We start from the raw sequence: 23,994 nt of genomic DNA on the forward strand, positions 1-23,994 counted from the left end.
AATTCTTTTTGAATAATGTGCGTCATTGGGCGGGTCAAATTTCCCTTAAGATAGGTACGTACATTTAGCTTAAGGTCAGTAGAGATATATTGCGTGGCCAATTTTTCAATAACATTTTTGCTTATAAGATAGTCATCCAAATTTGTTTTTCAAAACTACACATTGCACCGTCAAATGCCCTGAATAATTATTCTTAAATATTTCTCGCTTGGAATAGGAACCTCTAACTCAGTATAGCCTGCAAACTCGGTTTTTAAACACAAAACAAATATTAATAAAAAATATTTATTGCTAAAAAAATTGAATTGAACCACTGTACAATAGTTGCGTTGCTTACAATAAAGCCGAATGAAACGTTCTGCACGGAGCAGTGTGAAGCTCATCATTTAGTCGGTCATCGGCGATACGCGTGCGTAGTAAGACTATTTAGCTTTTAGCGCGCAGCATGAGTAGCTCCGCGTATTATAACGGAGGACGAACATTAGCGCTTGAGTAAAGTCGCGTAATATGAATTCGTATGTCAATTAGAAGGCGTATTTGCGCATGCGCATTGTGAAATTATGTGAATATCAGCAAAACAGAAGGTGAAAAGGTTGAAGTAATAATTATCAATATAATACAACCAAAGAAAATAAGACAAGGTGTTTATGTTCTGACAGCATAATATATTAGTGCTTAAACTTTATTACCACTATAACTACGTAGAACATCAAGAACAAGTTTTATAAAATAATGAGTTTTACGTTACTACCGACTAACGCCTACCATGTACGCCCCGTGTGTTCGCCGTTTCGTGTGCAGTTGCATATACTATTTGGCTTTGTATTGGGCTTTCTGATGGCGCTAGGCACACTACTATTGTATAGTCATTATCAAATGGAGAGCGTGCAACAGCGGCAACACACTACTGCCACCGAGTACTGGCAAACGGGTTATATGACGGCCTTGCAGGAGGTGGCCACCGAGGCCGATACGTTGCAACAACAGCTTAACGAGCGCGTGCGTGTGCTATGCATGGTGTTGACATCGCCCAGCCACCATGCGAGTCATGCGCAGCATGTGAAGGCCACTTGGGGCAAACGTTGCACGCGTTTGATATTTTTAAGCAGCGAGGAAGATGAGGAGTTGGGCGCTGTGGCGGTGGTGGATACGGAGGCCGACACCTATGATGATTTGTGGAATAAGACACGTGAGGGATTTCGCTATGTGTACGAACATTATTTTGACGACTATGACTGGTTCGTCAAGGCGGACGATGATACGTGAGTGAGTTTAAATTTAGAGTTATATGTCATAAGCGAACTTTGCATTTCATTGCCCTTAAGAATACATGCGGTTGAAGTAATATTTTCAATATTAAACAAGTAAGGAAGGGCTAAGTTCGGGTGTCACCGAACATTTTATACTCTCGCATGATAAAGTGATAATCGAGATTTCATTATCCGTCATTTACATATTTTTTTTTATTTTGGTTCCTAATGTATATATTGTATTATACAGAGAAGGCATCAGATGGAATTAAAATAGCGTTATATTGGAAGAAAGCGTGGTTGTGAACCGATTTCACCCATATTTCGTACATGTCATCAGGGTGCTAAGAAAATATTATATACCGAATTTCATTGAAATCGGTGGAGTAGTTCCTGAGATATGGTTTTTGGTCCATAAGTGGGCGACGCCACGCCCATTTTCAATTTTTATTAAAAGCCTGGGTGCAGCTTCCTTCTGCCATTTCTTCCGTAAAATTTAGTGTTTCTGACGTTTTCTGTTAGTCGGTTAACGCACTTTTAGTGATTTTTAACATAACCTTTGTATGGGAGGTGGGCGTGGTTATTATCCGATTTCTTCCATTTTTGTACTGTATATGGAAATGCCTGAAGGAAACGGCTCTATAGAGTTTGGTTGACATAGCTATAGTAGTTTCCGAGATATGTACAAAAAACTTAGTAGAGGGCGGGGCCACGCCCACTTTTCCAAAAAAATTACTTCCGAATATGCTCCTTTCTAATGCGATCCTTTGTGCCAAATTTCACTTTAATATCTTTATTTATGGCTTAGTTATGACACTTTATAGGATTTCGGTTTCCGCCATTTTGTGGGCGTGGCAGCAGGCCGATTTTGCCCATCTTCGAACTTAACCTTCTTATGGAGCCAAGAAATACGTGTACCAAGTTTCATCATGATATCTCAATTTTTACTCAAGTTACAGCTTGCACGGACAGACGGACGGACAGACGGACGGACGGACAGACGGACGGACGGACGGACAGACAGACATCCGGATTTCAAATCTACTCGTCACCCTGATCACTTTGGTATACATAACCCTATATCTGACTCTTTTAGTTTTAGGACTTACAAACAACCGTTATGTGAACAAAACTATAATACTCTCTTTAGCAACTTTGTTGCGAGAGTATAAAAAAGGAAGAATTATTTTTCGTGAGTACACATTTTTAATAATATTGCGTAAAAGCTTTAAAGCAAATAACTTCGAAGACTTCAATTGAATTAGTTATATGTTATATTAATCATAATAATTTCATCAATAGTTTTAAGTTTCCTGAGTACTACAAGCTATATAAATATTGCCAAAGTATCAAGAGAGGTAACTGAGAGGATATACAAAACATCAGTGGAGAGTCATGCTATCGTTGTCAATTTAGCTGATATTTTCATCATGGGGTATAAGTTGGAAGACCTATTGTCACCTATGAAGCGGTTGCTTGGGCTGCCAAGGCAACGCAATCTTCGGTTGGCCTTGAAGTCATACCAAAGCTCACACCGCTGCATCTGGTGATTAAACAGGTAGCGAATCATATCATGCTGCTAATGTCATCAGAGAGTTTCGGCAAAGGAAAGCTAATGTCGTCTCAACAGATGAAGGCACTAGGGGAAAGTACACCATTGGCCCTTCTCCCAAGAGACGGCGTTACAAAAATAATTAATTTCATAAACAACTTTAGCGTTACTCTAGGCAATAAGACTGAGTGGAATGACCCCACGCTTGACATACTGTTGAGAGACAGTACTATTCAGTGGTACACTGACGGCTCAAAAACACCGGAAGGCATAAGACAGGCATTGCGGGACCGCATACCAAGCTATCTATACCAGTGCGTAAAAATCAACCTCCACCGCAACTATTGCAACCAGCGCACCGCCATTCTTAGCGACAGTCAAGCGGCACTAAAAGCGATCTCAGCATATGAGGTTAAATCGCTTTTAATAGACGAATGCATAGGAAGGCTGAACCGCCTATCATTGTGCAACCGGGTACACTTAATCTGAGTGCCGGGGCATAAAGCCCCGAAAATAAGCTAGCCGAGGAACTAGCTCGCGTGACGTCAGCGTCCAAGATGATGGGACCAGAACCATGCATTGCGGTTGGGTCCCACACTCTTAAGGAGCTGCTCCGCACGGAGGAGAGATTGGGGAGGGATCAGCACTGGCGCCATGCCAAGCTTCTTCTAGGAGGATACAACTTCTCTAGGTTCAAGGAACTAATTAAAAGAGAGCCCCTTCGTCGCGCTATACACAGGACACTGCAGGCTCAGGAAGCACTTGTCCAAGCTTAGTGTCTTGCGCAAACTGCCGGTTCTGCGACTTGGACCAGGAAACACCAGCACACCTGATTCTGGATTGTCCAGCAATTTGCAGAAGAAGGCTTAAGGCTCTGGGTGCCATCTACATGGATAGGGATCACCACACCTCAGTAGCGCCCAGCATGCTCCTGGAATTATTCAGTTTGCTGGACCTTGGTGAACGTATGTGAAATAGGAGAGCGCACAATGGACCCTAGGTCGCAGTGTAATACCTCAGTAACATATATCTATCTATCTATAAGTTGGAAGTTGTTGTGTATTAGTATATGGGAGCTAAGGGAAGTATTGGTCCGATTAAGCCCATTCTTTAAACAAGGGTATATTTATATCAAAAAACATTATCCTAAATTTTAGTTGTTTGAAAATCTCACTTATTGACCGATATTTTCGAGAAAAAGTCAGCCATAGGCACTGGGATCCACAATTATGGCGTCCGGGTTCCTAAAAAGTTATAGTATGAATTCGACAGCTTTTGGGTGTCGGGGGTAATAATTTGATAATACCGGTAGATATCTCCTGGATATATATTAGTCCTTTGTGTCCCATACACTCCTTAAAAGTGGATAAGCAGATCCTCATAAATCGACAAAGGGTTTTGGGCTCGCCACAAAATTGTTAAGACGGTTAATGTCAATAAATGGAACTTCGCTAAGTTCGCCTCTGATGTTTCTACCGAAATATTTCAATTTAAGTCTGGCAAACTGGACAATGGAAGGGAAGGTGACAAAGCTCTGACAAGTGCGCCCGACAAAATATTTAGCTGACCGTGAGAACACCCACTTGTATAATTGCGACGAGATTGGCTTAGTTCAGAGCCAGAAATTCGACATCTTGCTTTTGTGCCATAAGGATCTATTAGTCTCACAATTTTTGGTTGACGACCAGCGCAAGAAGACATCGAAAAGCGGACTCGCTTCCAATCAGAGGAAATTGTGGAAAGGATACCTCTTTAGCAAGCTCATAGGCTTTGCAGTTTTCGGCGATTTCGCTGAGACCGATCGCCTATACAAGTATAATATGGAATAAACTTGATGCTATTTCTAATGAGGTCGTGCAAAGATGCTTAGTTTTGTGCATACAGTCAGTGAGCTCAAAGGCAGTACATTCGCTCAGCCTTCGGAGTGAAAGCACACCTCTCTATAGGCAGCATATCTACCGCTACCTTGATAGCAGCCATCAACGCTTGAAAGACGCTACCTACTTTTCCTCTGAACTTCGCTCCGTCCGTGAGGGAGCATGAATTGTGTTGTACGACTAATTGAAAGGTAAACAGGATATTTAAAGTATGTATATATTTATATATGTAACTACATACATTTATGCCTTCAACACCTAAAAGAAAACATCGGAGACCCTGATGTACCTACATATAAGTTACCGACGTGGTGAGCTGAGTTAAGCCATGCCCGTCTGTCTGTATATGTGTATAAGAACTAGTCTTTCAGTTTTTGAGACATTGATCTGAAATTTGTCCTTTTCCCCTAAAAGTTGCTTATTTGTCGGAACCGCCGATATCGAACGGCTATAACCTCAGAATATAGACGCCATGGCGATCGATAAAAATTCAGTTATTGTATGGAACACTTTTTTATTTGATCAGAGCAGTTTAGCATAGACATATGTAGCTGCCAACCTACCGATCGAAATTACATACAGATTTTTATAAAATAGCCATTTCAATTAGTTTATATAAAACTGCGTTGTTAGAAGGCACTAGCGAATGGCTCCATCTTCACCAAATTTAGCTTGGAATATTTTGCAAAGACGATACATAGACAAGTTATTCGAAGAAGTTTTCGAATTCAAATGAAAACTTCTGTAAAAGGTATTTTAGTTCCGGTGCAACCGAATTTAACTTTTTTTCTTGTTTGAATGATATTTAGTAGATTTAAGCTCCTATGTCGAACTCAAATTGCTATAAATAACGGGTGGGCCATCTAACGTTTTAAATTTGAATTATTATTTCGATATTGGAAACGTCAAATACCATTTTTCAAATACTATATTTCGACATTGGAAACGTCAAATACCATTCGGAAAGTGACTGGTATTCAGTAAAAAGTCTAAAATTTACGAAATGGGTCGCTATTCACTAGAAAAAAACCGTCTACAGTTCGCAAATTGAGCAGAAGATCGTTTGACCGAGTATGGTCAATTTTACCGAAAAATCATCTTTTCGGACGAGGCTCATTTCCACCTTTATGGTTACGTTAACAAGCAGAATTGTCGCATTTGGGGCACAGAAAACCCGCACGTAATCGTCGAGCAGCCATTGCACCCAGCACGAATCACTGTATGGTGCGGATTTTGGTCTGGTGGAATCATCGGCCCATGTTTCTTCGAAAATGAAGAAGGAACCGTAATCATTAATAGTGAGCGATATCGCGCAATGTTAACCCAATTTTTCTTCAAGCAAATTGAAGAGGAAGAATTGGACAACATTTGGTTCCAGCAGGACGGCGCTACATGCCATATAGTAAACGCTACACTCAATCTTTCACGCCCTATCTTCGAAATTTAAAATTTTATATGGCCCACCCTATATTATAAAATATTTGATATATTATAACTACTATCAATTTTTGATAAGAAAATTAACTAACTTTCTTCAAAATCCAATTTCATTACAGTTACATGGTGATGGAAAACTTGCGTTACATGCTATACGCATATTCGCCGGACATTCCAATCTACTTCGGCTATCAGCTGGTGCGCTATGGTGTGGTAAGTATATACATACAAATGTCAGTAGTATAGACCAATTAGTTCAAAAAAATGCTGCATTTCCACGAAATCTATAAAAACGCTTTATTACTACCATTAAACTGTCTTTAATTGACTCATTCGACATGGAAACGGCTGATATGCGTTGAATTTGGTTACGCATGCGCATATTAACGACACATTATGTCCAAACAGAGCTGACTAAACATTTGTATGCCTTAGGTGGATGCTTATCAAGTGTTCAAAATAGAATTTCAATAATAAATTTATGCAAACAAGCAATAAAACTTAATGTTTAACAGTCAGACATGATTAATAGACAGTGAGCGCCCCAAAGATTTGGCGGCAAAAAGGCAAAATGCTTTAAAGTTGAATTTCACAAACAATATTGAAAACATGCGTAACTTCGGCTATTCTGAACTTATCATATTTTTGGCAACAAACCTAGTGATTAACAGCAGCTTAAGTCATCACTGGTTGTTTCTAAGTGGCGATGTTACAAATATTTACAGACGCATTTGCTAAACTAGTTAGCAATAACAATAATAAATTGTTAGTTTAAATATTTTTTAATCCAAAATACACATGTATATGTCTGTGTTAACGTTGTTATTTATGCTTATCTTAAATTGTTGCTACTAATCGTTTTTTATTCACACCACCTACTGGGAGAAGCATAAACAAAATCCGCTAAAACTATGAATTGTTAGACATACATACATATGTGTGAGTGTATAGTCGTTTCTGTGTTAAAAAAATAATTAATTTTAATCAGCAAAACCACGTTGAACTTGTCGACGAGTGTTTGGCAGCTGTCTTCATTTGTGAAGCCTCACTTCCTTCTGCGGTTGATAGGTATGTTCGCATGTAATTAATAATTCTTAGTGGGTTTTTATTAATTTTTGCAGCTCTAAACAAATATAAATATTTAAAAGTTTTGTCATCGATTTAATAAGCAGTCTATATGCCGTTTATTTTTATCGCAATTAGTAAGTGACTTGTTAATATTGAGAAGTTGGCGAAAAGAATTAGCGGAATTAACGGTAATAGCAACAGGATTAACAAGTTCTGTTCATTACTGTTTATTCAAAAGAAATTCAAAGAATTTAAGAATATTAAAAACAACAAAAATGTACATGGGCATTGGTAATTCAGTTTGTGAAGAGTCAAACGTTACCAGAACTCGTACCTTACTCGTGACTGTATTTTTGCTCATTACTTTTCCATTCTTTGTAAAATTAACATTTTAACAAGAAAAAACATTAACTTTGGCTGCACCGAAGCTAATATACCCTTCACAGGTGCATTTCTTTTAGTAACTATGTGTTCAGTTTGTATGGAAGCTATATGCTATAGTGAGCCGATTTGAACAATTTTTTCGGAGATTACATTGTTGCCTTAGAAAATATTCTATACCAAAATTCGTGAAGATGCATTGTCAAATGTGAAAGTTTTCCATATAAGAACTTGATTTCGATCATTCAGTTTGTATGGTAGCTATATGTTATATTGGTCCGATATCGGCAGTTCCGACAAATGAGCAGCATCTTAAAAACTGAGGGACTAGTTCGTATATATACAGACGGACAGACAGAGTGTCGGACATGGCTAAATTGACTCAGCTCAACTACTACTTTATAGGGTCTCCGGCGCTTATTTCTGGGTGTTACAAATTTCGTAGCAAACATAAAATACCCTGTTCAGGGTATAATATGTACAGCTCCGGCTAAGCATTTGATATAATCTAATATCTGATTGAAGTTGTTGCAATTAACTAACCTATCAAAGAGAAGGTATCGAAGGCAAAATAATTATGATTACAGTGAGACAAACGAAAGTGTGAACTAAATTCACTTTAAAAACGATATAAGTATATATGTAAGTGTATATGGTTTAAGGCCAATTTTCTCTAAATAATTGATGAAAGTTTTCGCCTGTTTTTGTTTTGTCTGGATAATTTTTGTCGCTGGTCTGTTATCTCAGCTTTTGCATAGCGAAAGTGTTTTCTATTAAACCGAATTTTTCTGTTCAGTCCTTAAAAAGAATACTGTAGGTGGGCAGGTGTGTCCAAAACTGAATCAAACTTTTTGAAATAAAATAAAATGTAAATTATATTATCTTAAAAAGTTATTATTTATTCAATACAAAGTTTGAAAGGAACCAATCTATTCAGCGATTATTTATGCAATTTATAGAAATGTTCTTCTTCATCTCGATTGCAGTTTCTTGAATGGCAAAAATACGCCTTTCCTTCTAGCTTTCAGTTTTGAAAATAGCAAATTGTCATATAGTGATAGATGATCGCATGCATAGGGTCGTTGATGAACGAAATCCTTTTTTATCAAAAAGTTTTTAGTCTTCATTTACCATTTGCTTATCCAAATCTTCAGTTAAAATTATTCGAATAGTGTTTAGTATGAGTGATTACTAAGAGTGATTTACTCAGTCAAAATTCTCGTAAATTCTCGTACCAATGTGATTGGTAGCATTGGAGATAAACGACTGCAACACAACGACATCTATTGACAAAATACGAAAAGACTTTTTCGACTACCCAATATACTTTACACAATATTTTTCAATCGTTATTTAAACATATCTACAAACTGTTCTATATTTTTTTGAAATATTTGCATAGCTAAATGGTGTTTTATAACCTTGTGAGATTGGCAGATTTGGCAGCTTTAATACAATCAAGATGACTAACTATCATTATTCTACCTTGGTTTTATTTCCTTAGATATAAGATCACTTTTGTATATATTTGACCTCATAACTCATAGCACTAAAGTGATTTTTATTATTTTATTTAAATCTTTACTTTAATTTTACATTACAAAAAGTAGAAAACATGAAACATATATTTATTATGTCAGTTTTGTTTTGAAAAATAAAGATGCATCGAAGTAAACAAAGAGACATAAATTGAAAACATACTACGTTATATCTCAATAAAATGCATATTCTAAGTTTCTAAGTTTTCCAGCGGATAATCTCTTTTTAATGATCAGCAATAATCTGCAAGAATCGAACGATTCTATCAATCTAATACCTTTCATGCATTACTTTTGGGCCATAGCGGAACGCTCTCTCTGTTTCTCAATATAATTATCCGAAAATGTATTCAAATAATTGCGGATATAATTTAACTTGATACTCATATTTTCTCCTAGGATCTTTAAGTTTGTCAATACATTATAAAAAATTTCTTCTTAATTGAGTGCTTTATGGTTATCTAAAAAAATTTATATTTTATATAATTTTACAAGCTTCACTTTGCAGAATAGTCATAACTGGATTTTTGATGAATTGAAGACCAACATGTAGTCAAAATTTTGACATTTTCATACCAAGCTTCGGAAATTTTCTATAAATATAATAAAAATAATATTCTCCCACTTCTTACACTTTGACAAATTGCCTTACTTTTCCTAAATTAATTTCGGTAGAGAGCCTGAGAGTTGAGATTACTTGAAGCTTGTATGCATGAAAAAGCATGACTGAAAAATAAAATTTTATTACTAATAAGTCTATAAGAAATGCAAATATCATAAAAACAGGAGCACATTTAATACTTTCATGAATGAAATTGTAATATGGACACTTGAAACCATCTAAATTTGCTAAATATACGTTGTAGTAAGTGTAATTCGAGAAATTTCAAACATAAAGAAGCAATTTCAGAGTATTGTCTAATCATTATTTAAATAATCGAACAAATTATTAACCAATTTAATTTAATTATTATTAAATTAATCAATCATTGTTTGGATATTTTTTTTGTCTTATCTATAGAAATGTTGAATGGAAACTGCTTTGTACAAATTTGCATTTGCCATCATAACAATTTAAGCATAAATTATATACAGTAGCATGAAAAAAGGGAAACCCTGTTACTCTTGTACTTTTCTGTCCCAAAATTGCCTCTCTGATGAAGTATTACCAATATTAAGTCGTTTTGCTTGTTAGTAAAAAAAAAACATTAAGCAAACCAATTTATTCTGTCAGTTCACCGTTAGCTGCAATATCTACAGTGGTCCATTTACCTACTGCCTCATTCTAGCTTTTCCCTAAAATATTTCCTAAGTGATAATCGTCACTTCTTGAGTGTACAGTTGTACTATATACTGACATGGTAAGCAAACCAAGTTAGTAACACTTTAAAGGAAATGTCAGAACCCTATAAAGTGAACAAAATATCTCCCTTTCGCTTTTTTGCTCTTTATTCAATGCTTTAAAAAAGGTGTTCCGGTAATCGGATTTAGTTAAAATCTGCATAAAGATCTGTTTCCATCTACACCTCATACCCCTCTCGGACAGGGCGCTTGCCATGGACAGGAACAGGTGGTAATCACTTGGCGCTACGTCCGGACTATACTCGTATGGTGGATGCGATAAAACCTCCTAGCCGAGCTTCCGTAGCTTCTGACGAGTCACCATCCTCTTCAAAAATGGGTTGAGTTCGTTCCGTTTCAGCAGCATATCGCAGGCGCTGATTCGATCCAGAAGGTTTTTTTGCGTCAAATCATGCGGCACCCAAACATCAAGTTTTTTTGTGTATCCGGCCTTCTGCAGATGGTTTAAAATGGTTTGGGGACTAACTTCCATCTTCTTGGCGATGTCACTAGATGCCACATGTCGGTCTATCTCGATGTTTTCCATGATTTTATCAGTATTAGTCGTTACAGGTCTTTCGCCGGCTGGCTCTTATGCATGGTGTCGTGTTCACCCGCTTTGAATCATCGAAACCATTCCTCCGTAGTTCGAAGTTATAGAGTACCATCCCCGAAAAGAAAACAACAATAATCTCACAGAACGTTTCTCTAGCAGATTTGCCTTTAAAGAAAGAAAACTTTAAAATATAATAGTGCAAATTTCGGCGTTGGTGAACTCCATGTTTACACGTCTATAACTGTTGAACGCAATATCCAAACTAATCATGTATTGCATCGTTTTGTAGGTTATGTCACGACCTTTCAAAGTTGTATAGTATTTCCAGATAAGAGCTCTGTAGCTCTTCATACTCTTACATAGCCGCAAAATTCAAAAGAAAAAAAGCGGAAGGGGATATTTGACAACCTAATAGATAGTTACTTTTGAGTTGTTATGTGAACTTTCGCACACCACTGTACACAACCACATACTTGACTTGTTTTAGCCTTCGTCAATGTCTGACAATATTTAATTTATTGCTGTCTAGTACAAAAGATAACATAAAATATATATGTATGTAAGTAGTAATCTCATGTTAATTACTTTGAAATTAAACGTTGGTATTTACTTACAAAAATAGCAGAGGATAGTAAAGCATTGTAATGGTTGCCATGCAGTGCATTGTGATGATGTGCGAAATTTGCATATTCATAAAAAATTATTGCATGCATTTCCAAAGAGACTTGTTTACGGTACTCTTTTTTAAGAAGATTCTGCTTTATTGGGGCAAGTCGAGCAAGAACGCCTTTCATATTCAAAATATCCATCAAAATTATTCGAGTGTACTCGCGAGGGATGTCGACCTCTTTGGCAATCTCTCCAACACTTGCCTGATGATTTTCGGGCACCATATACTTCGCTTTCTTAATGTTTTCATTTGTTGAGGAAGTCGAAGTTCCTCCAGAACGTGGCATGTCTTCTACGATCTGCTATTTCTATGAGAACTGGCAATTATGGGCGTTTACTTTTTGCGTTTTCGAAATTAATTGCATGTATCATCCAATGTTGTATGCAATTAATAATGATTATAGCCATTATGCAGAAAAAAACCGCGGCTTTTAGAAAACACAAATCTTTTTTAATTGCAATATTTTTTTCTTCACTTGCTGCAAGTAGTCAACAATATCAGAGAAGCTATTTAAAATTATGCATGGGTAAGCTTTAGCGCTATTTTTGTGCTCAAACGTAATTCTAGGTTCAATAGCGAAATAGCTGTTGTCGGTACCTTCACCGTTAGTGATGAGGTAAATATTTGTTTACATACACACTCCTGTCTATTTTATTTATTTGTCTATTTTTGCTATCGCGTTTGCCCGCAATAATCCAAACCGCTTATTGAAACAAGAATAAATTTCGTTGAATAAAAGTAATTCAGAAAAGAAAAAACAAACAAGCATTTGGGACACTTTGCGGTTAGTTGGAAGCATCACGTAAATGTTTAACTTCAATTAATATGCATATTAAATGAATTAATAAATTTGGAGAAATTCACATATTGCATAATATCATTCATAATGAAGTAATAATTGAGAATTTTGGGAAATTTGGTACAACCTGTTAATGTGCCGTTTTACAAAATGACAAATTCAATGACAGTAGTTGTCAAGACAATGAGAACACATGTTATATGATTTTCGTGTGCTTGCCAAACAAATTTGGTTAACATTACAACTTTTTCTCATTTTAAATTATTTTAATGAGTGACTTACAGAGTTTTGTTTTTGTTCGTCGAGAGAGGACTTAACTTAGTCCGAAGTAGCAGCTGTTGGTAAGAGATACTCTATGTTGGATTTCGAGTTGCAGTTTACTTTATGTTATTAAAAAATGTCTTTTTCTTTACTTGAGTATTTAAGCGCATTGTCAAAAGAACCGCTCTCATGAACTAATACATTATACATTCAAGATCAAAATTGACTCGGACTGGTTCATTTAAACAACGCGCAAACCAAATCGTTACAATGTCTTATTAAATTGTCGAACGACGCGAACACTTTGTCTGGCGATTTTTACCATGCAAAAATATCTATTAACAAATTTGCTCGACTGGTACCGAAAACATTGAACTTTTTGGAAAAAAGGCATCGCGTTGAAGTGTATGAAACGTTGCTTTCCGACTACCAGGGTGTCATGAAACGCATTATACTCGTAACTGGCGTTGAGACTTGAATCTATGCTTACGACCCCGAAACAACCGATCAATCGAGCGAATATCGTGCCAAAAGAGAGCCGAGACCAAAAAAATCGCGCCAAAGTCGCTCAAAAATCAAGGTCATGTTGACTGTTTTCTTCGATTATCGTGGTGTTGTGCATTATAAATTCCTTCCAACCGGTCAAGCAGTCAACAATTGATTATTTATTATTTGAACGTTATGCGTCGTTTGCGTAACGCTATCCGCCTAAAAAGGTCGGAATTGTGGAAAGACAATTCTTGATTTTTACACCACGATAATGCACCATCCCATACTGCCCTCGTAATTCGTGATCATTTCGCCAAAAACTCAACCCACATCGTTCTGCAACCACCGTATTCACCTGATCGGGCGCCGTGCGACTTCTGGCTGTTCATCAAGCTCAAAAGACCGCTCCGGGGACACCGTTTTTATACGATAGAGGAGATTCAAGCCGCAGCGAAGACGGAACTGAAGGCCATCCCGGAAAGTGACTACAACCAGTGTTTCGAAGATTGGAAAATCCGTTGGCATAAGTGCATTGCATCGGGAGGGGATTATTTTGAAGGGGATGAATAAATAAAGAATTTTCAAAATAAATACAATGTCACCTTATTTTTTGACCACAGTAGTATACATACGAAAGTAGAAGCCTGTGTTCTTACTCGCAAACCGATAAGTAGGTTGTAATTACTAATCTGACGCAAATCTAGAAATATACAAATATTTTGCGACCACAAAGTTAAGACGGGTATTGCTAATAAACACGTAGATTTCTTACAAGGTTCATATCATAGTTTTTGATAAAATAAGATTAAGAAATTTGCAATGTAAACACACAAATCTTAAGTCTACTTCAAGGTTTGTTGTGAAGTTGAGTAATCAAACAATTTTAGAAGATTTGCAAACAAAGTGAGTAATTTTATAAAATATTAAGTACACATTTTATTATGTGTCTAACGAAACTACCAAAAACTAAGGCCAGTAATTAATTTGTAAATCTTAACAACATTTCACAACAACATTTTAAGCCTATTAGACACCGAATAAATTTGAAAAAATTAAAAAATATATTTTTCTTCGTGTTGACTCTTTGTTATAGCATATCAGCCAGTACCAAATCGTAGCTCTGATCTCACTAACAAATCTGTTTATAAATTTCACTGGTGTTTTTTTGCATCAAGGCATTAATCAAATTCAATTATTAGTCGCGAGAAGTCAAGGCGTAAAAATGTAATTAAATTCAGCGCTGAAGCTGAGTTATGTTTAAACTCGTATGTTTAGGTGTTTAAAAGTATCCATAGATATAAATATGTCTGATATAGCTATTAAGTCGCTGAATTTTTTTAGTATTTTTCATCGAAAAGTTGCTTTAGTAATAACTCTGTGGTTATTTGAAACCCACACACCAATTAGCTAAACATAACCTCTGATAGCTGGGTTGGGCATTGACTGGTGTATGAAAATGAAGTCCTCAAAGAAAATCACACAAAATGATTGTGTTTAATAGATATTTTGCTTAGCTCCGTTGTTTTTTATGATTGTTTATAAATATAACTAGCTGACCCCGCAGCCGTTGTCCTGCGTGAAATTATGTGTTTTGAAATGAAAAGAAAGTTGAATTTATCATTTCATTTTTTTTTTTCAATGTAACGCAGCTTGATAAACAAAATTTTTTGGTTTCTGTTCCTTTGTACAGAAAAGATGGCTTTCCAACTCGTGTGCACGCCACGTATATCTAGCCGTGTAAAAAACATAGAATTTCCAAACTTATTGCACACACTATGCGACTATCCTTGTGTCCTGTTGAGTGTCATCTCAAATGCAATTTTCGCTGGAAACTGAAATGGCAAATCGTTGGAACTCAAAGAAATTCGTTGAATCAAGCATTCAGCCCTTTGTATTCGATAGCTGCGTCACAATCAGTCGGGTTCCATTACATAGTTTCGGCGCTTGCAGATTGCAAAACATAATAACGACAGATCAAACTTTGAGACGCAAATGATGCGGTAGCATACCAAGCCTCTCCAAAGAATTTAGAAACTCCACTGGATAATTCACGGCGACGTCTTCAATGGCAAGACGATCGGTCGATTTGTATGAGCGCAAGTCTTTCGGAATTTGACTTTGAATCTTCCAGTTTAAGTCAAGAACATCTGTATTTTTTGGCAGTTAATATTGCGCGTGCATTTAAGGAATCATAGTTAAGATAATTTGGCCATTGTCCGAAGATTGGTGATGAGTTCATCTTTCGTGAATTGATAAACCGCAGATGGAATTGATATCAAACCACCGGAAGCATCAACCGGAATTGACCCATTTCCAATTTTTAGCGAATACGATGTAAAATGTCTTCGACAATGTCATTTTTGTTCGTATCTCATAATTGACGCGGATTTAAAGGCTGATATGGTGAAATGATTATCGCGAAAAGTGTGGGAACTTCAGTGGCATTCGAAGTAGCTATCGCATCGTCCAACATTTGTTTCCACTGATTATCGTGTTCCAGCAATTGTAATTGCACACACCATACCATTCACAGTACGCAATACGCCGCGTGCATTAATCAGTAGCAACCGAAGGTAGAAGCAATCATCGTTTTTTGGGTGGGTTGTGTAAATTCATCCTAATGCATTAGTTGAGAACACACCTGAATGTCAATCTACTGTTCGGTCTTGCTTTCAGCGTAACTATTTCTTCGACGATGCATTCCATGAATGCAAGTTATTTTCAAATAGAGCAATGTTCTCGTAAGCGGATCACTGACGAAAGTTGAGAAAAAAACTCGTCAATGTTAGTTTTGTTGTTGGCGGTGTTACCACCGGCTGTAATGTATTCTCTGGGCTAAAATAAACTCTTTGGCCAATCTCCATATTAACTGCGAGACACACAACAATCGGAAACCGTTCATGAATTGCAAAAGTAAATATCATACAAAGCGCTTTATTGCAGTTCACGTATGGACCGTATCGTTTAAGACCATTAAGCGCCATGTTGCTTCCCTTGGTGACGTACTTACAAACGTATTTTATAGATTACACCAAACTGCAATACTAAACATTGATATGAGTTTAGAATGTGAATTAGACAACAGTGGAGAATATAGTACGATCCATATGTTGTCAACTTCGATATTCACTACTCTAAGTTGTATGGTCGTCTGATGAGCTACGACGATGGAGTGGATATCCATCATTTCCAGTTTGCGATTCCGAAAGAAAAGCAAGCGGATAGTGTTTCGTGCATTTATTGTTAGACATATAAACCGAAAAGGGATTGTAGTGTCCGCAAGGTCCATGAACCATATTGCTTTCCACCACTTCATGTAATACTGGATCTTTCACACGTAAAGTTTTCACTGAATAATTTTCAATTGTTCAATTCACAACCTGTCGTAAAGCATCGTAAATCGTAATAGTAATAATTTTTCTCTTGAATAGCCGGAATAAAAAAGCAAGCGATCGAGACTGAACTATTCAAATAATTTCCAAATCAAAATATTGAAAAACAAAACAGAAATTGAAAAAAAAATGTTTTTGGAAAAAAGTTACTTTTTGGAATTATCCAATTTGCCGACTTTTCATGAAAAGTATAAGATGTTTTTATTTCTAAACCTTCCTTAATCCACAACGAACAACCTCTTAAAATTTCATCAATATTGGTTCAGCCGTACATACATATTTGTATAGACGAAGATGTAAGGTTGTTTTTATTGTTTTTTTTTTTTTTGAAGAAATGAAATATTGAAATGATTCCTACAAACATGAATTTTGAACAAATGCTTATGATTTGAAATATAATTTTTGTATTTATGAGTTGTATTAAATTTTGACATAAAGAGATAAAAAGTATCCTATGTCCGTCTCCTGGCTCTAAGCTACCTCCCTACCAATTTTCAGCCAAATCTGTTCTGCCGTTCTTGAGTTATAAGTGATGTAACTAACACGACTTTCTTTTATATATATAGATGTTAATATGTTTTCAAAATACTAATAATTTAATTTTCTGGCTATGAAACTTAACCTTACATATTTGAAGAATCTGTGAGCAGAAGATATATATATATATATATATATATATATATACATATATATATATATATTTTAGTTAATCAAACTCAACACGGAAAGTGTCATTGATTTAAAATTTACATCTGTTGGAAAAAACGTGTTTACTTTTTTAGTTTTTGGCAAAGGTTCTAATAGGCGTAACCAAACGCAGGTGATGCTATTTTCATTAACATTTTCGTTTAATTAAATCGCATATTAACATATAAAAACATATTGGCGCAGATAAATGATAATATGCCTTCAGAATCTAAGCACCTACGACGAAGCGGCTGATATTTTGTTGCTCAGGTTTGAAATATGAATTAATTATGAAATTGACTAATGGAAATTTTGAAGACTATACTTCAAAAACTTAAGCAGAAGCATTAGCTACATTTGCTATATAAACAGTCAACGTTTTAGAATAAAAATATTTGATTACAACGTCGTCTTAGTCGATATTTTTGCCTGATTTGGGAGATAAAACTTTTTAGCAATTTATTTGAATTTATTTTTCTTTTGGCTAATCTTTATATGTATATATAAATCTTCTGAACGTGTGTTTGCATTTGAACTGCTCCTAAACGGATGGACCGATTTTGATGAAATTTTGTGTGTATGTTCAAGGAGATTCGAGAATGGTTTAGATTTACAATTTGGTCCACTGGAAAATGTTTTTTAAATTATTTTTTCCTTTTTAATCAATTATTAATTTTGGAATGTTTGACCGATAGATGGCGCTACCATCGCAGTATCCAACATTCAAACCTTAAATTGGCGTAAACGTGCATTAAAGAAAACGATGCCAAAGTAAAAGGCGACATCTGTGGATCAAGTTTTTATATTGTGGACAGAGTTGTTCGTTTTTAAGTAATAAATTGGGTGATTCAATACATCTATAGGTAGCTATAACAGTTTTTTCATACCTAACTATTGGAGGGGGTATCTTGACAGGCAATTTAAAATTGCAAAAGGTCTGGCATAAAAAAATAGCGGCATAACTGAAGTGTTGATAAAAAATTTGAGATATACGGAAATCTTTTCGAAGCATTGCACAGAGCAGTACAATATTGAAACGGGAACGATGAATACATACATATATGCGTACAATTTCAAACTGATCCTTCCTGAAAAAGAATAAAATTGCTAAATATTGGGAATGGTAGAATAGAACTGCAATCAAATATACAATGCATTTATCATTCGATGAATAATGTACTACGGGCATCCCAAAAGACTGATGCCATAACCTTGCCTTGGCTCTTGAAAAGTTTCAAGAAGATCTGACGTTTTCGACCAAAATTTTCTTCAGCGATGAGACCTATTTCTGGCTCAATGGATGTGTAAACAAGCAAAATTGCCGCATTTGGGGCAAACTACGGTTTGGTGTGGTTTCTGGGCCGGTGGAATCATCGTTCCATATTTCTTCAAAAATGATGCCGTTGAGAACGTAACCGTCCATGGTGACGCCATGATAACCGACTATTTGATGCCTGAAATTGAAGCTCGTGATCTCGGCGACATTTGGTTTCAATAAGACGGCGCCACTTCCCGCACAACCTATCAATCAATGGGTTTATTGGGAGAACAGTTCGATGAGCCGGTACTTTCAAGTTTTGATCCGGTTGTTTGGCCACCAAGATAGTGTGATATCACGCCGTTAGACATTTTCCCGTGGGTATATGTAAAGTCTAAAGTCTATGCAGGCAATCCCGCTTCGATTCAAGCTGAAATGCTCGAACGACTCATCGAAAATTGGACTCAATTGATGGCCATCTGAAAAATAACGTCGACTGTGACAGTCAATGAATTTGTCGTAATACTTGTAAATATATGAGTACTCATATTTAAAATGCTTTAGAGGAAAAATTAATCACACAGTTTATACATCTTCATGTCTATATATAATGTGATGGTTAGTGAATGTCGTTACTATTTCTGGCTTAAGGTTCCCATTTTTTATAGACTGAACTTCAATCATAGAGAAATAGAACCCTAAAACCAAGGGAACATATTAAGAGTTTATCTTACTAAGTAATATATGTATATCGTGCCACAAATAACTGGCAAATTAGTGGCACAGTCACAAAGGTTTTGTGAAGACGTTTTTATTTATCTCATTTCACGTTATGCACAAACACAACTGAAATGCTCTTAACAGAGGACGTCGGTGAGCGAATCGCTGCAATGAGATATTCACAGTTAATATTGATCAATGAATTTTTACAGCGTTAAATTGTACTACTAATCTACTAAATCGTACGAAAATGTTGAATTAAAATATTTGTTGGCATGCTGTTCTAACAAATACATACTTATACTGGTGTAGATATGTACACAGTAAACATTTCCAAAGTCTAAAAACTAAATAAATAACAACAAAAATTTATTATTATATCTCATTTCATTTCCAGCCCTATATGTCCGGTGGCGCCGCCTATGTGCTCAGCAAAGAAGCACTGCGACGCTTCATGACTGTGGCCTATCACAACTCCACGCTCTGCCCGCGTGCACAGAAATTTGGCATTGAGGACTTTTATATGGGTGTTTGTTTGCAAAATGTAGGCGTACATCTCGCCGATGCACGATTCGCATTGAGTGCCGACGATAAACCGAAATTTATTCCGCTTGATTTGCAAACTTACATGGCCACCGACAACACAACGGAGATCTCCGAATGGCTGCTTACCATGACGCCGCACCCAGTTGAGCGCGTAAGTTACACTTCATGAAGTTACGCAATGCAATAATACCATAAAAGCGGCTTCAAATAATTAATTGCATTTTAGGGCTTGCATTGTTGTTCGAACTACTCGATTGCCTTCCACTACACCAGTCCCTGGGCTATGTATATGTATGAGTACTTCATTTATCGTTTTCGTGCCTTTGGTCTGCAACAGCATCAGGTGAGCATGCTACCGGTCAATTTGTCGCTGGAGGAAGTGAAGCGTTTATTTCCCAGCAATTACACCGCCGAAGAGGGACCGTTAGTGAACTTAGCCACACAAGGTCTACCAGATAATTTTTAGTTGTAACTCTGAAATTGTGATATTATTCAAAGTGTGTATGAGGTTGATGCTGGGCTCCTATCAATTATTTATTAAGTAACTAAGTATATGTATTTATTATGATTTAAAGTTGTTATAAGCATATATACAAGGCGTCTAAGCATATGTATATGTATGTATTGCATATGGTTCTTTGTTTATAGTTATGTATTATAGGAAATTAAATAAATATGAAGAGATCAGTTTGTTAACAAAAAAGTGCATTTATGTTTACGCGCAGCTTCAATACTTTCCGGAACAACAACTGATTTTGAACAACATTCCTGAAATTCATCTTGGAGTGATCTACGACCTTGATGTAATTCACTATGCCATCGTTAAGCACTGGTCCTTGATGAAGCTTCATCGTCCAAAATTGCATTGAGTTAATTGATACACTCTTGATGAATTAATCCACGTCGTTAAGTGGCCGACTTAATAACTACCCTGACTTAAATATCCTTTTTAATGAATTTTGTCCTGAAATTATTTCACTCCAAGAAACCCATAACTCTTACAATAAAAAGGTATACCCACCTAAAAAGTATCATGGCTATTTCCACAATCCTGTTAAACGATGGTAAATCAATTCACTTTTCTACACATAGTACCTTTACACATCCCGTCATTATCCTGGCCTCATCCACAATAGCAGCCAAACTCTCTTCTCATACGATCGACGACCTTCACAGTAGTGATCACTTTCCCATATTCACATCCCTCTTCATCCCTAAATCGTAAAATGTTAAGCCAAGATCCAAACTCCTAACCGAGAAGGCAGACTGGGATAAATTTATTAATATTTCAGTAGGTTTTTCCAATACTATGAGCTCTAGAGAAAACGTAAATGCTGAAGCATCTGTTATTAACACTACTATTCGTTCTGCAGCTCATTTAACTATGCCCCAGAATAACACCTAAAGGTTTTCAGCAAAACTACCGTATTGATCTAATCTGTTATCTATTCTCAGAAATAGGAAAAAGTCTTTGTAGGCAACATTCAAACACAACAGAACTAACGCTGATTTAATTAAATATAAAAAAGATAATGCTAACTTTACAAAGGAGTTAAGGTTGGCTAAAAGGCAATCATTGGAAAAATTAACAGCCAATATAAACCCAATTACGAAGCCGAAACAAACCTACAGATTTAGTATATCCCATATTAACACGCCTTCAGGACCTATTTACACCAAGAAATCGCGGAAATAAACTTTCCTCCTACATTTAACCCAATTAAAAAACGAAAAGAAAATGAAACCTACCCTAACTAGTCACTTTCTCCAAATTCACTTTACATTGAAGCCGATATTACACTTAACGAATTTGATACGACACTTTCGACCCTAAAATGAAAAAAACCCGGTGCAGATAAAATATCCTATCCCATCTTAAAAAATCTCCCATACTCCCATTAAGAAAGACTTGTGAACCTCTTTAATAAAATACTAATTTCTGGTATACTACTGTGCCCAAAAAAAGGTGACATTGTATTTATTTTGAAAATTCTTTATTTATTCTTCCAAATCGATTTCATCCTCTTCAAAGTAATCCCCTCCGGATGCAATGCACTTATGCCAACGGATTTTCCAATCTTCGAAACACTGCTTGTAGTCACTTTCCGGGATGGCCTTCAGTTCCGTCTTCGCTGCGGCTTGAATCTCCTCTATCGTATAAAAACGGTGTCCCCGGAGCGTTCTTTTGAGCTTGGTGAACAGCCAGAAGTCGCACGGCGCCAGATCAGGTGAATACGGTGGTTGCAGAACGATGTGGGTTGAGTTTTTGGCGAAATGATCGCGAATTACGAGGGCAGTATGGGATGGTGCATTATCGTGGTGTAAAAACCAAGAATTGTCTTTCCACAATTCCGACCTTTTTAGGCGGATAGCGTTACGCAAACGACGCATAACGTTCAAATAATATTCCTTGTTGACTGTTTGACCGGTTGGAAGGAATTTATAATGCACAACATCACGATAATCGAAGAAAGCAGTCAACATTACCTTGATTTTAGAGCGACTGTGACGCGATTTTTTTGGTCTCGGCTCTTTTGGCACGATATTCGCTCAATTGATCGGTTGTTTCGGGGTCGTAAACATAGATCCAAGTCGCATCACCAGTTATAATCCATTTCATGACACCCTGGTAGTCGGAAAGCATCGTCACACACTTCAACGCGACGCCATTTTTCCAAAAAATTCAATGTTTTCGGTACCAGTCGAGATTTGACGCGCTGAGGCTCAAAACATCCTTTTGGCTGAGCCTTTCGATATGCCAACTTCATAGGCATAGCCTCATCACCAAAGGCTTTCTGCACCATCCTCAACGTATCCGCAGCAGAAAATTGATTCCGTAAACAAAATATAATGCAAATTCTTTGCTCCACAAATTTCGACATAGCAAAAAACGAAAAACTCACTTTTAGCAGCTCACAAAACGACACGTATCTCAAACACTAATGAATATTTTGACATGAAATTTGACATAAATATGACTAACAGTACTACCAACCTAAAAAAAAATAATTCTGCAAATCCTTCGACGGGCGCAGTTTAAATTCAAATGTCACCTTATCCTCAACAATGGAAATTTTCCTTAGTCATTCCCATCCCTAAACCTAATAAACCTTCTTCCTACTTTGAGAATTACAAACCCATTTCCTTTTTACCCTGTATGCCATAGACATTTGAAAAAATAATTTCCTCGAGACTAATAGGAGTAATAGACCCCCTGTTACAATTTGAACACTTCGCTCCCACTAAATGGGCATCCCGTAACCACGTTTCAGTTCTAAGCCTGGTTTTAGAAAAAGCTTTCGACAGGGTTGAAGCTCACATGGTACTCAGTGAACTTAAGAAATGGAAAATTGGAAACAAACTGTTTAACATTAATTAACATTGCCAATAAATACCAATCAAGGTTTTCAAGTTGAACAATGGTATACCCTAGGCTTCACCACTCTCAGCAATTTTCTTCAGGAGTATTCGTGCCTTCCCAACATCACCAATCAAAGCTATTTTAAAAGAATCCGGTTTACTAGATATTCTGCAAAGGACGACACATAACACATTGCTACTCATTCCAAAGCTGCTCCTATGTAGAAACAAGTTAACATTCATCAATGTAAAAAGCACTTTGTAATGTCCACGCAGATAAAACAAACCCACAACCATAATGCATTGCCTAACCATTTCCAAGAAACTCGGGATAATTACAAGCCCTACAGTGATTGAACATTCAATAATTCCGCCTTCCATGACATTATCTTCAAGTTGTATTAGCGTTACACAACAATATCGCAAGCAATTTACCAGCAACATGGAATATGTTCAGCTATATAAAGAAACTATTCAACCTTATACAGATTATTGGGAGTTTATATTTACAGACGGATTTAAAAGTGATACCTCCAGCACATTTGCTTTGACAAATAAGAACGGTGTCACCATAGCTGCTTTTGTTTTGCCTTCATACTGCTCGGTATTTACAGCTGAAACATTGAAAAGAAGAATGGGGAGAAAACTGTTATTTGCAGCGATAGTAAATCCATCATTCATTCAAAAGTATCTAGCTTCTCCGTTGTTATCGTTCAAATGTGTATTCGGCTGTAAGTGTCGACGATAGGCTGTCCTTGGTGGTTGATTGACAAAAGGATTCACACTGACACGAAGACCTACTCTATCGTTAA

At 36.5% G+C, this 23,994-nt stretch overlaps 1 protein-coding gene and 1 long non-coding RNA gene across 2 annotated transcripts in view; both read left to right on the forward strand.

Annotated features, from left to right (window-relative positions):
• LOC125780225 (uncharacterized) overlaps nt 1–23,994 on the forward strand; it is a 341,973-nt gene that overhangs the window by 35,511 nt on the left and 282,468 nt on the right. The window lies entirely within an intron of this gene.
• LOC105225674 (glycoprotein-N-acetylgalactosamine 3-beta-galactosyltransferase 1) lies at nt 384–20,527 on the forward strand. The gene is made up of 4 exons (XM_011204253.4): nt 384–1,262; nt 6,236–6,329; nt 19,674–19,973; nt 20,049–20,527. The coding sequence occupies exons 1-4, from the start codon at nt 733–735 to the stop codon at nt 20,286–20,288; spliced, it is 1,164 nt and encodes a 387-aa protein (XP_011202555.2). The 5' UTR covers nt 384–732; the 3' UTR covers nt 20,289–20,527.

This window comes from Bactrocera dorsalis, chromosome 1, assembly GCF_023373825.1.
Source record: "Bactrocera dorsalis isolate Fly_Bdor chromosome 1, ASM2337382v1, whole genome shotgun sequence".
NCBI classification, from domain to species: Eukaryota; Metazoa; Arthropoda; class Insecta; order Diptera; family Tephritidae; genus Bactrocera; species Bactrocera dorsalis.

Bases quoted from the DNA above. Each gene is read 5' to 3' on its own strand.
- LOC105225674 (XM_011204253.4), top strand. From the start codon at position 733: ATGAGTTTTACGTTACTACCGACTAACGCCTACCATGTACGCCCCGTG. The intron at 1,263-6,235 runs GTGAGTGAGTTT...ATTTCATTACAG, and splicing joins GTCAAGGCGGACGATGATAC to TTACATGGTGATGGAAAACT. The intron at 19,974-20,048 runs GTAAGTTACACT...ATTGCATTTTAG, and splicing joins CGCCGCACCCAGTTGAGCGC to GGCTTGCATTGTTGTTCGAA.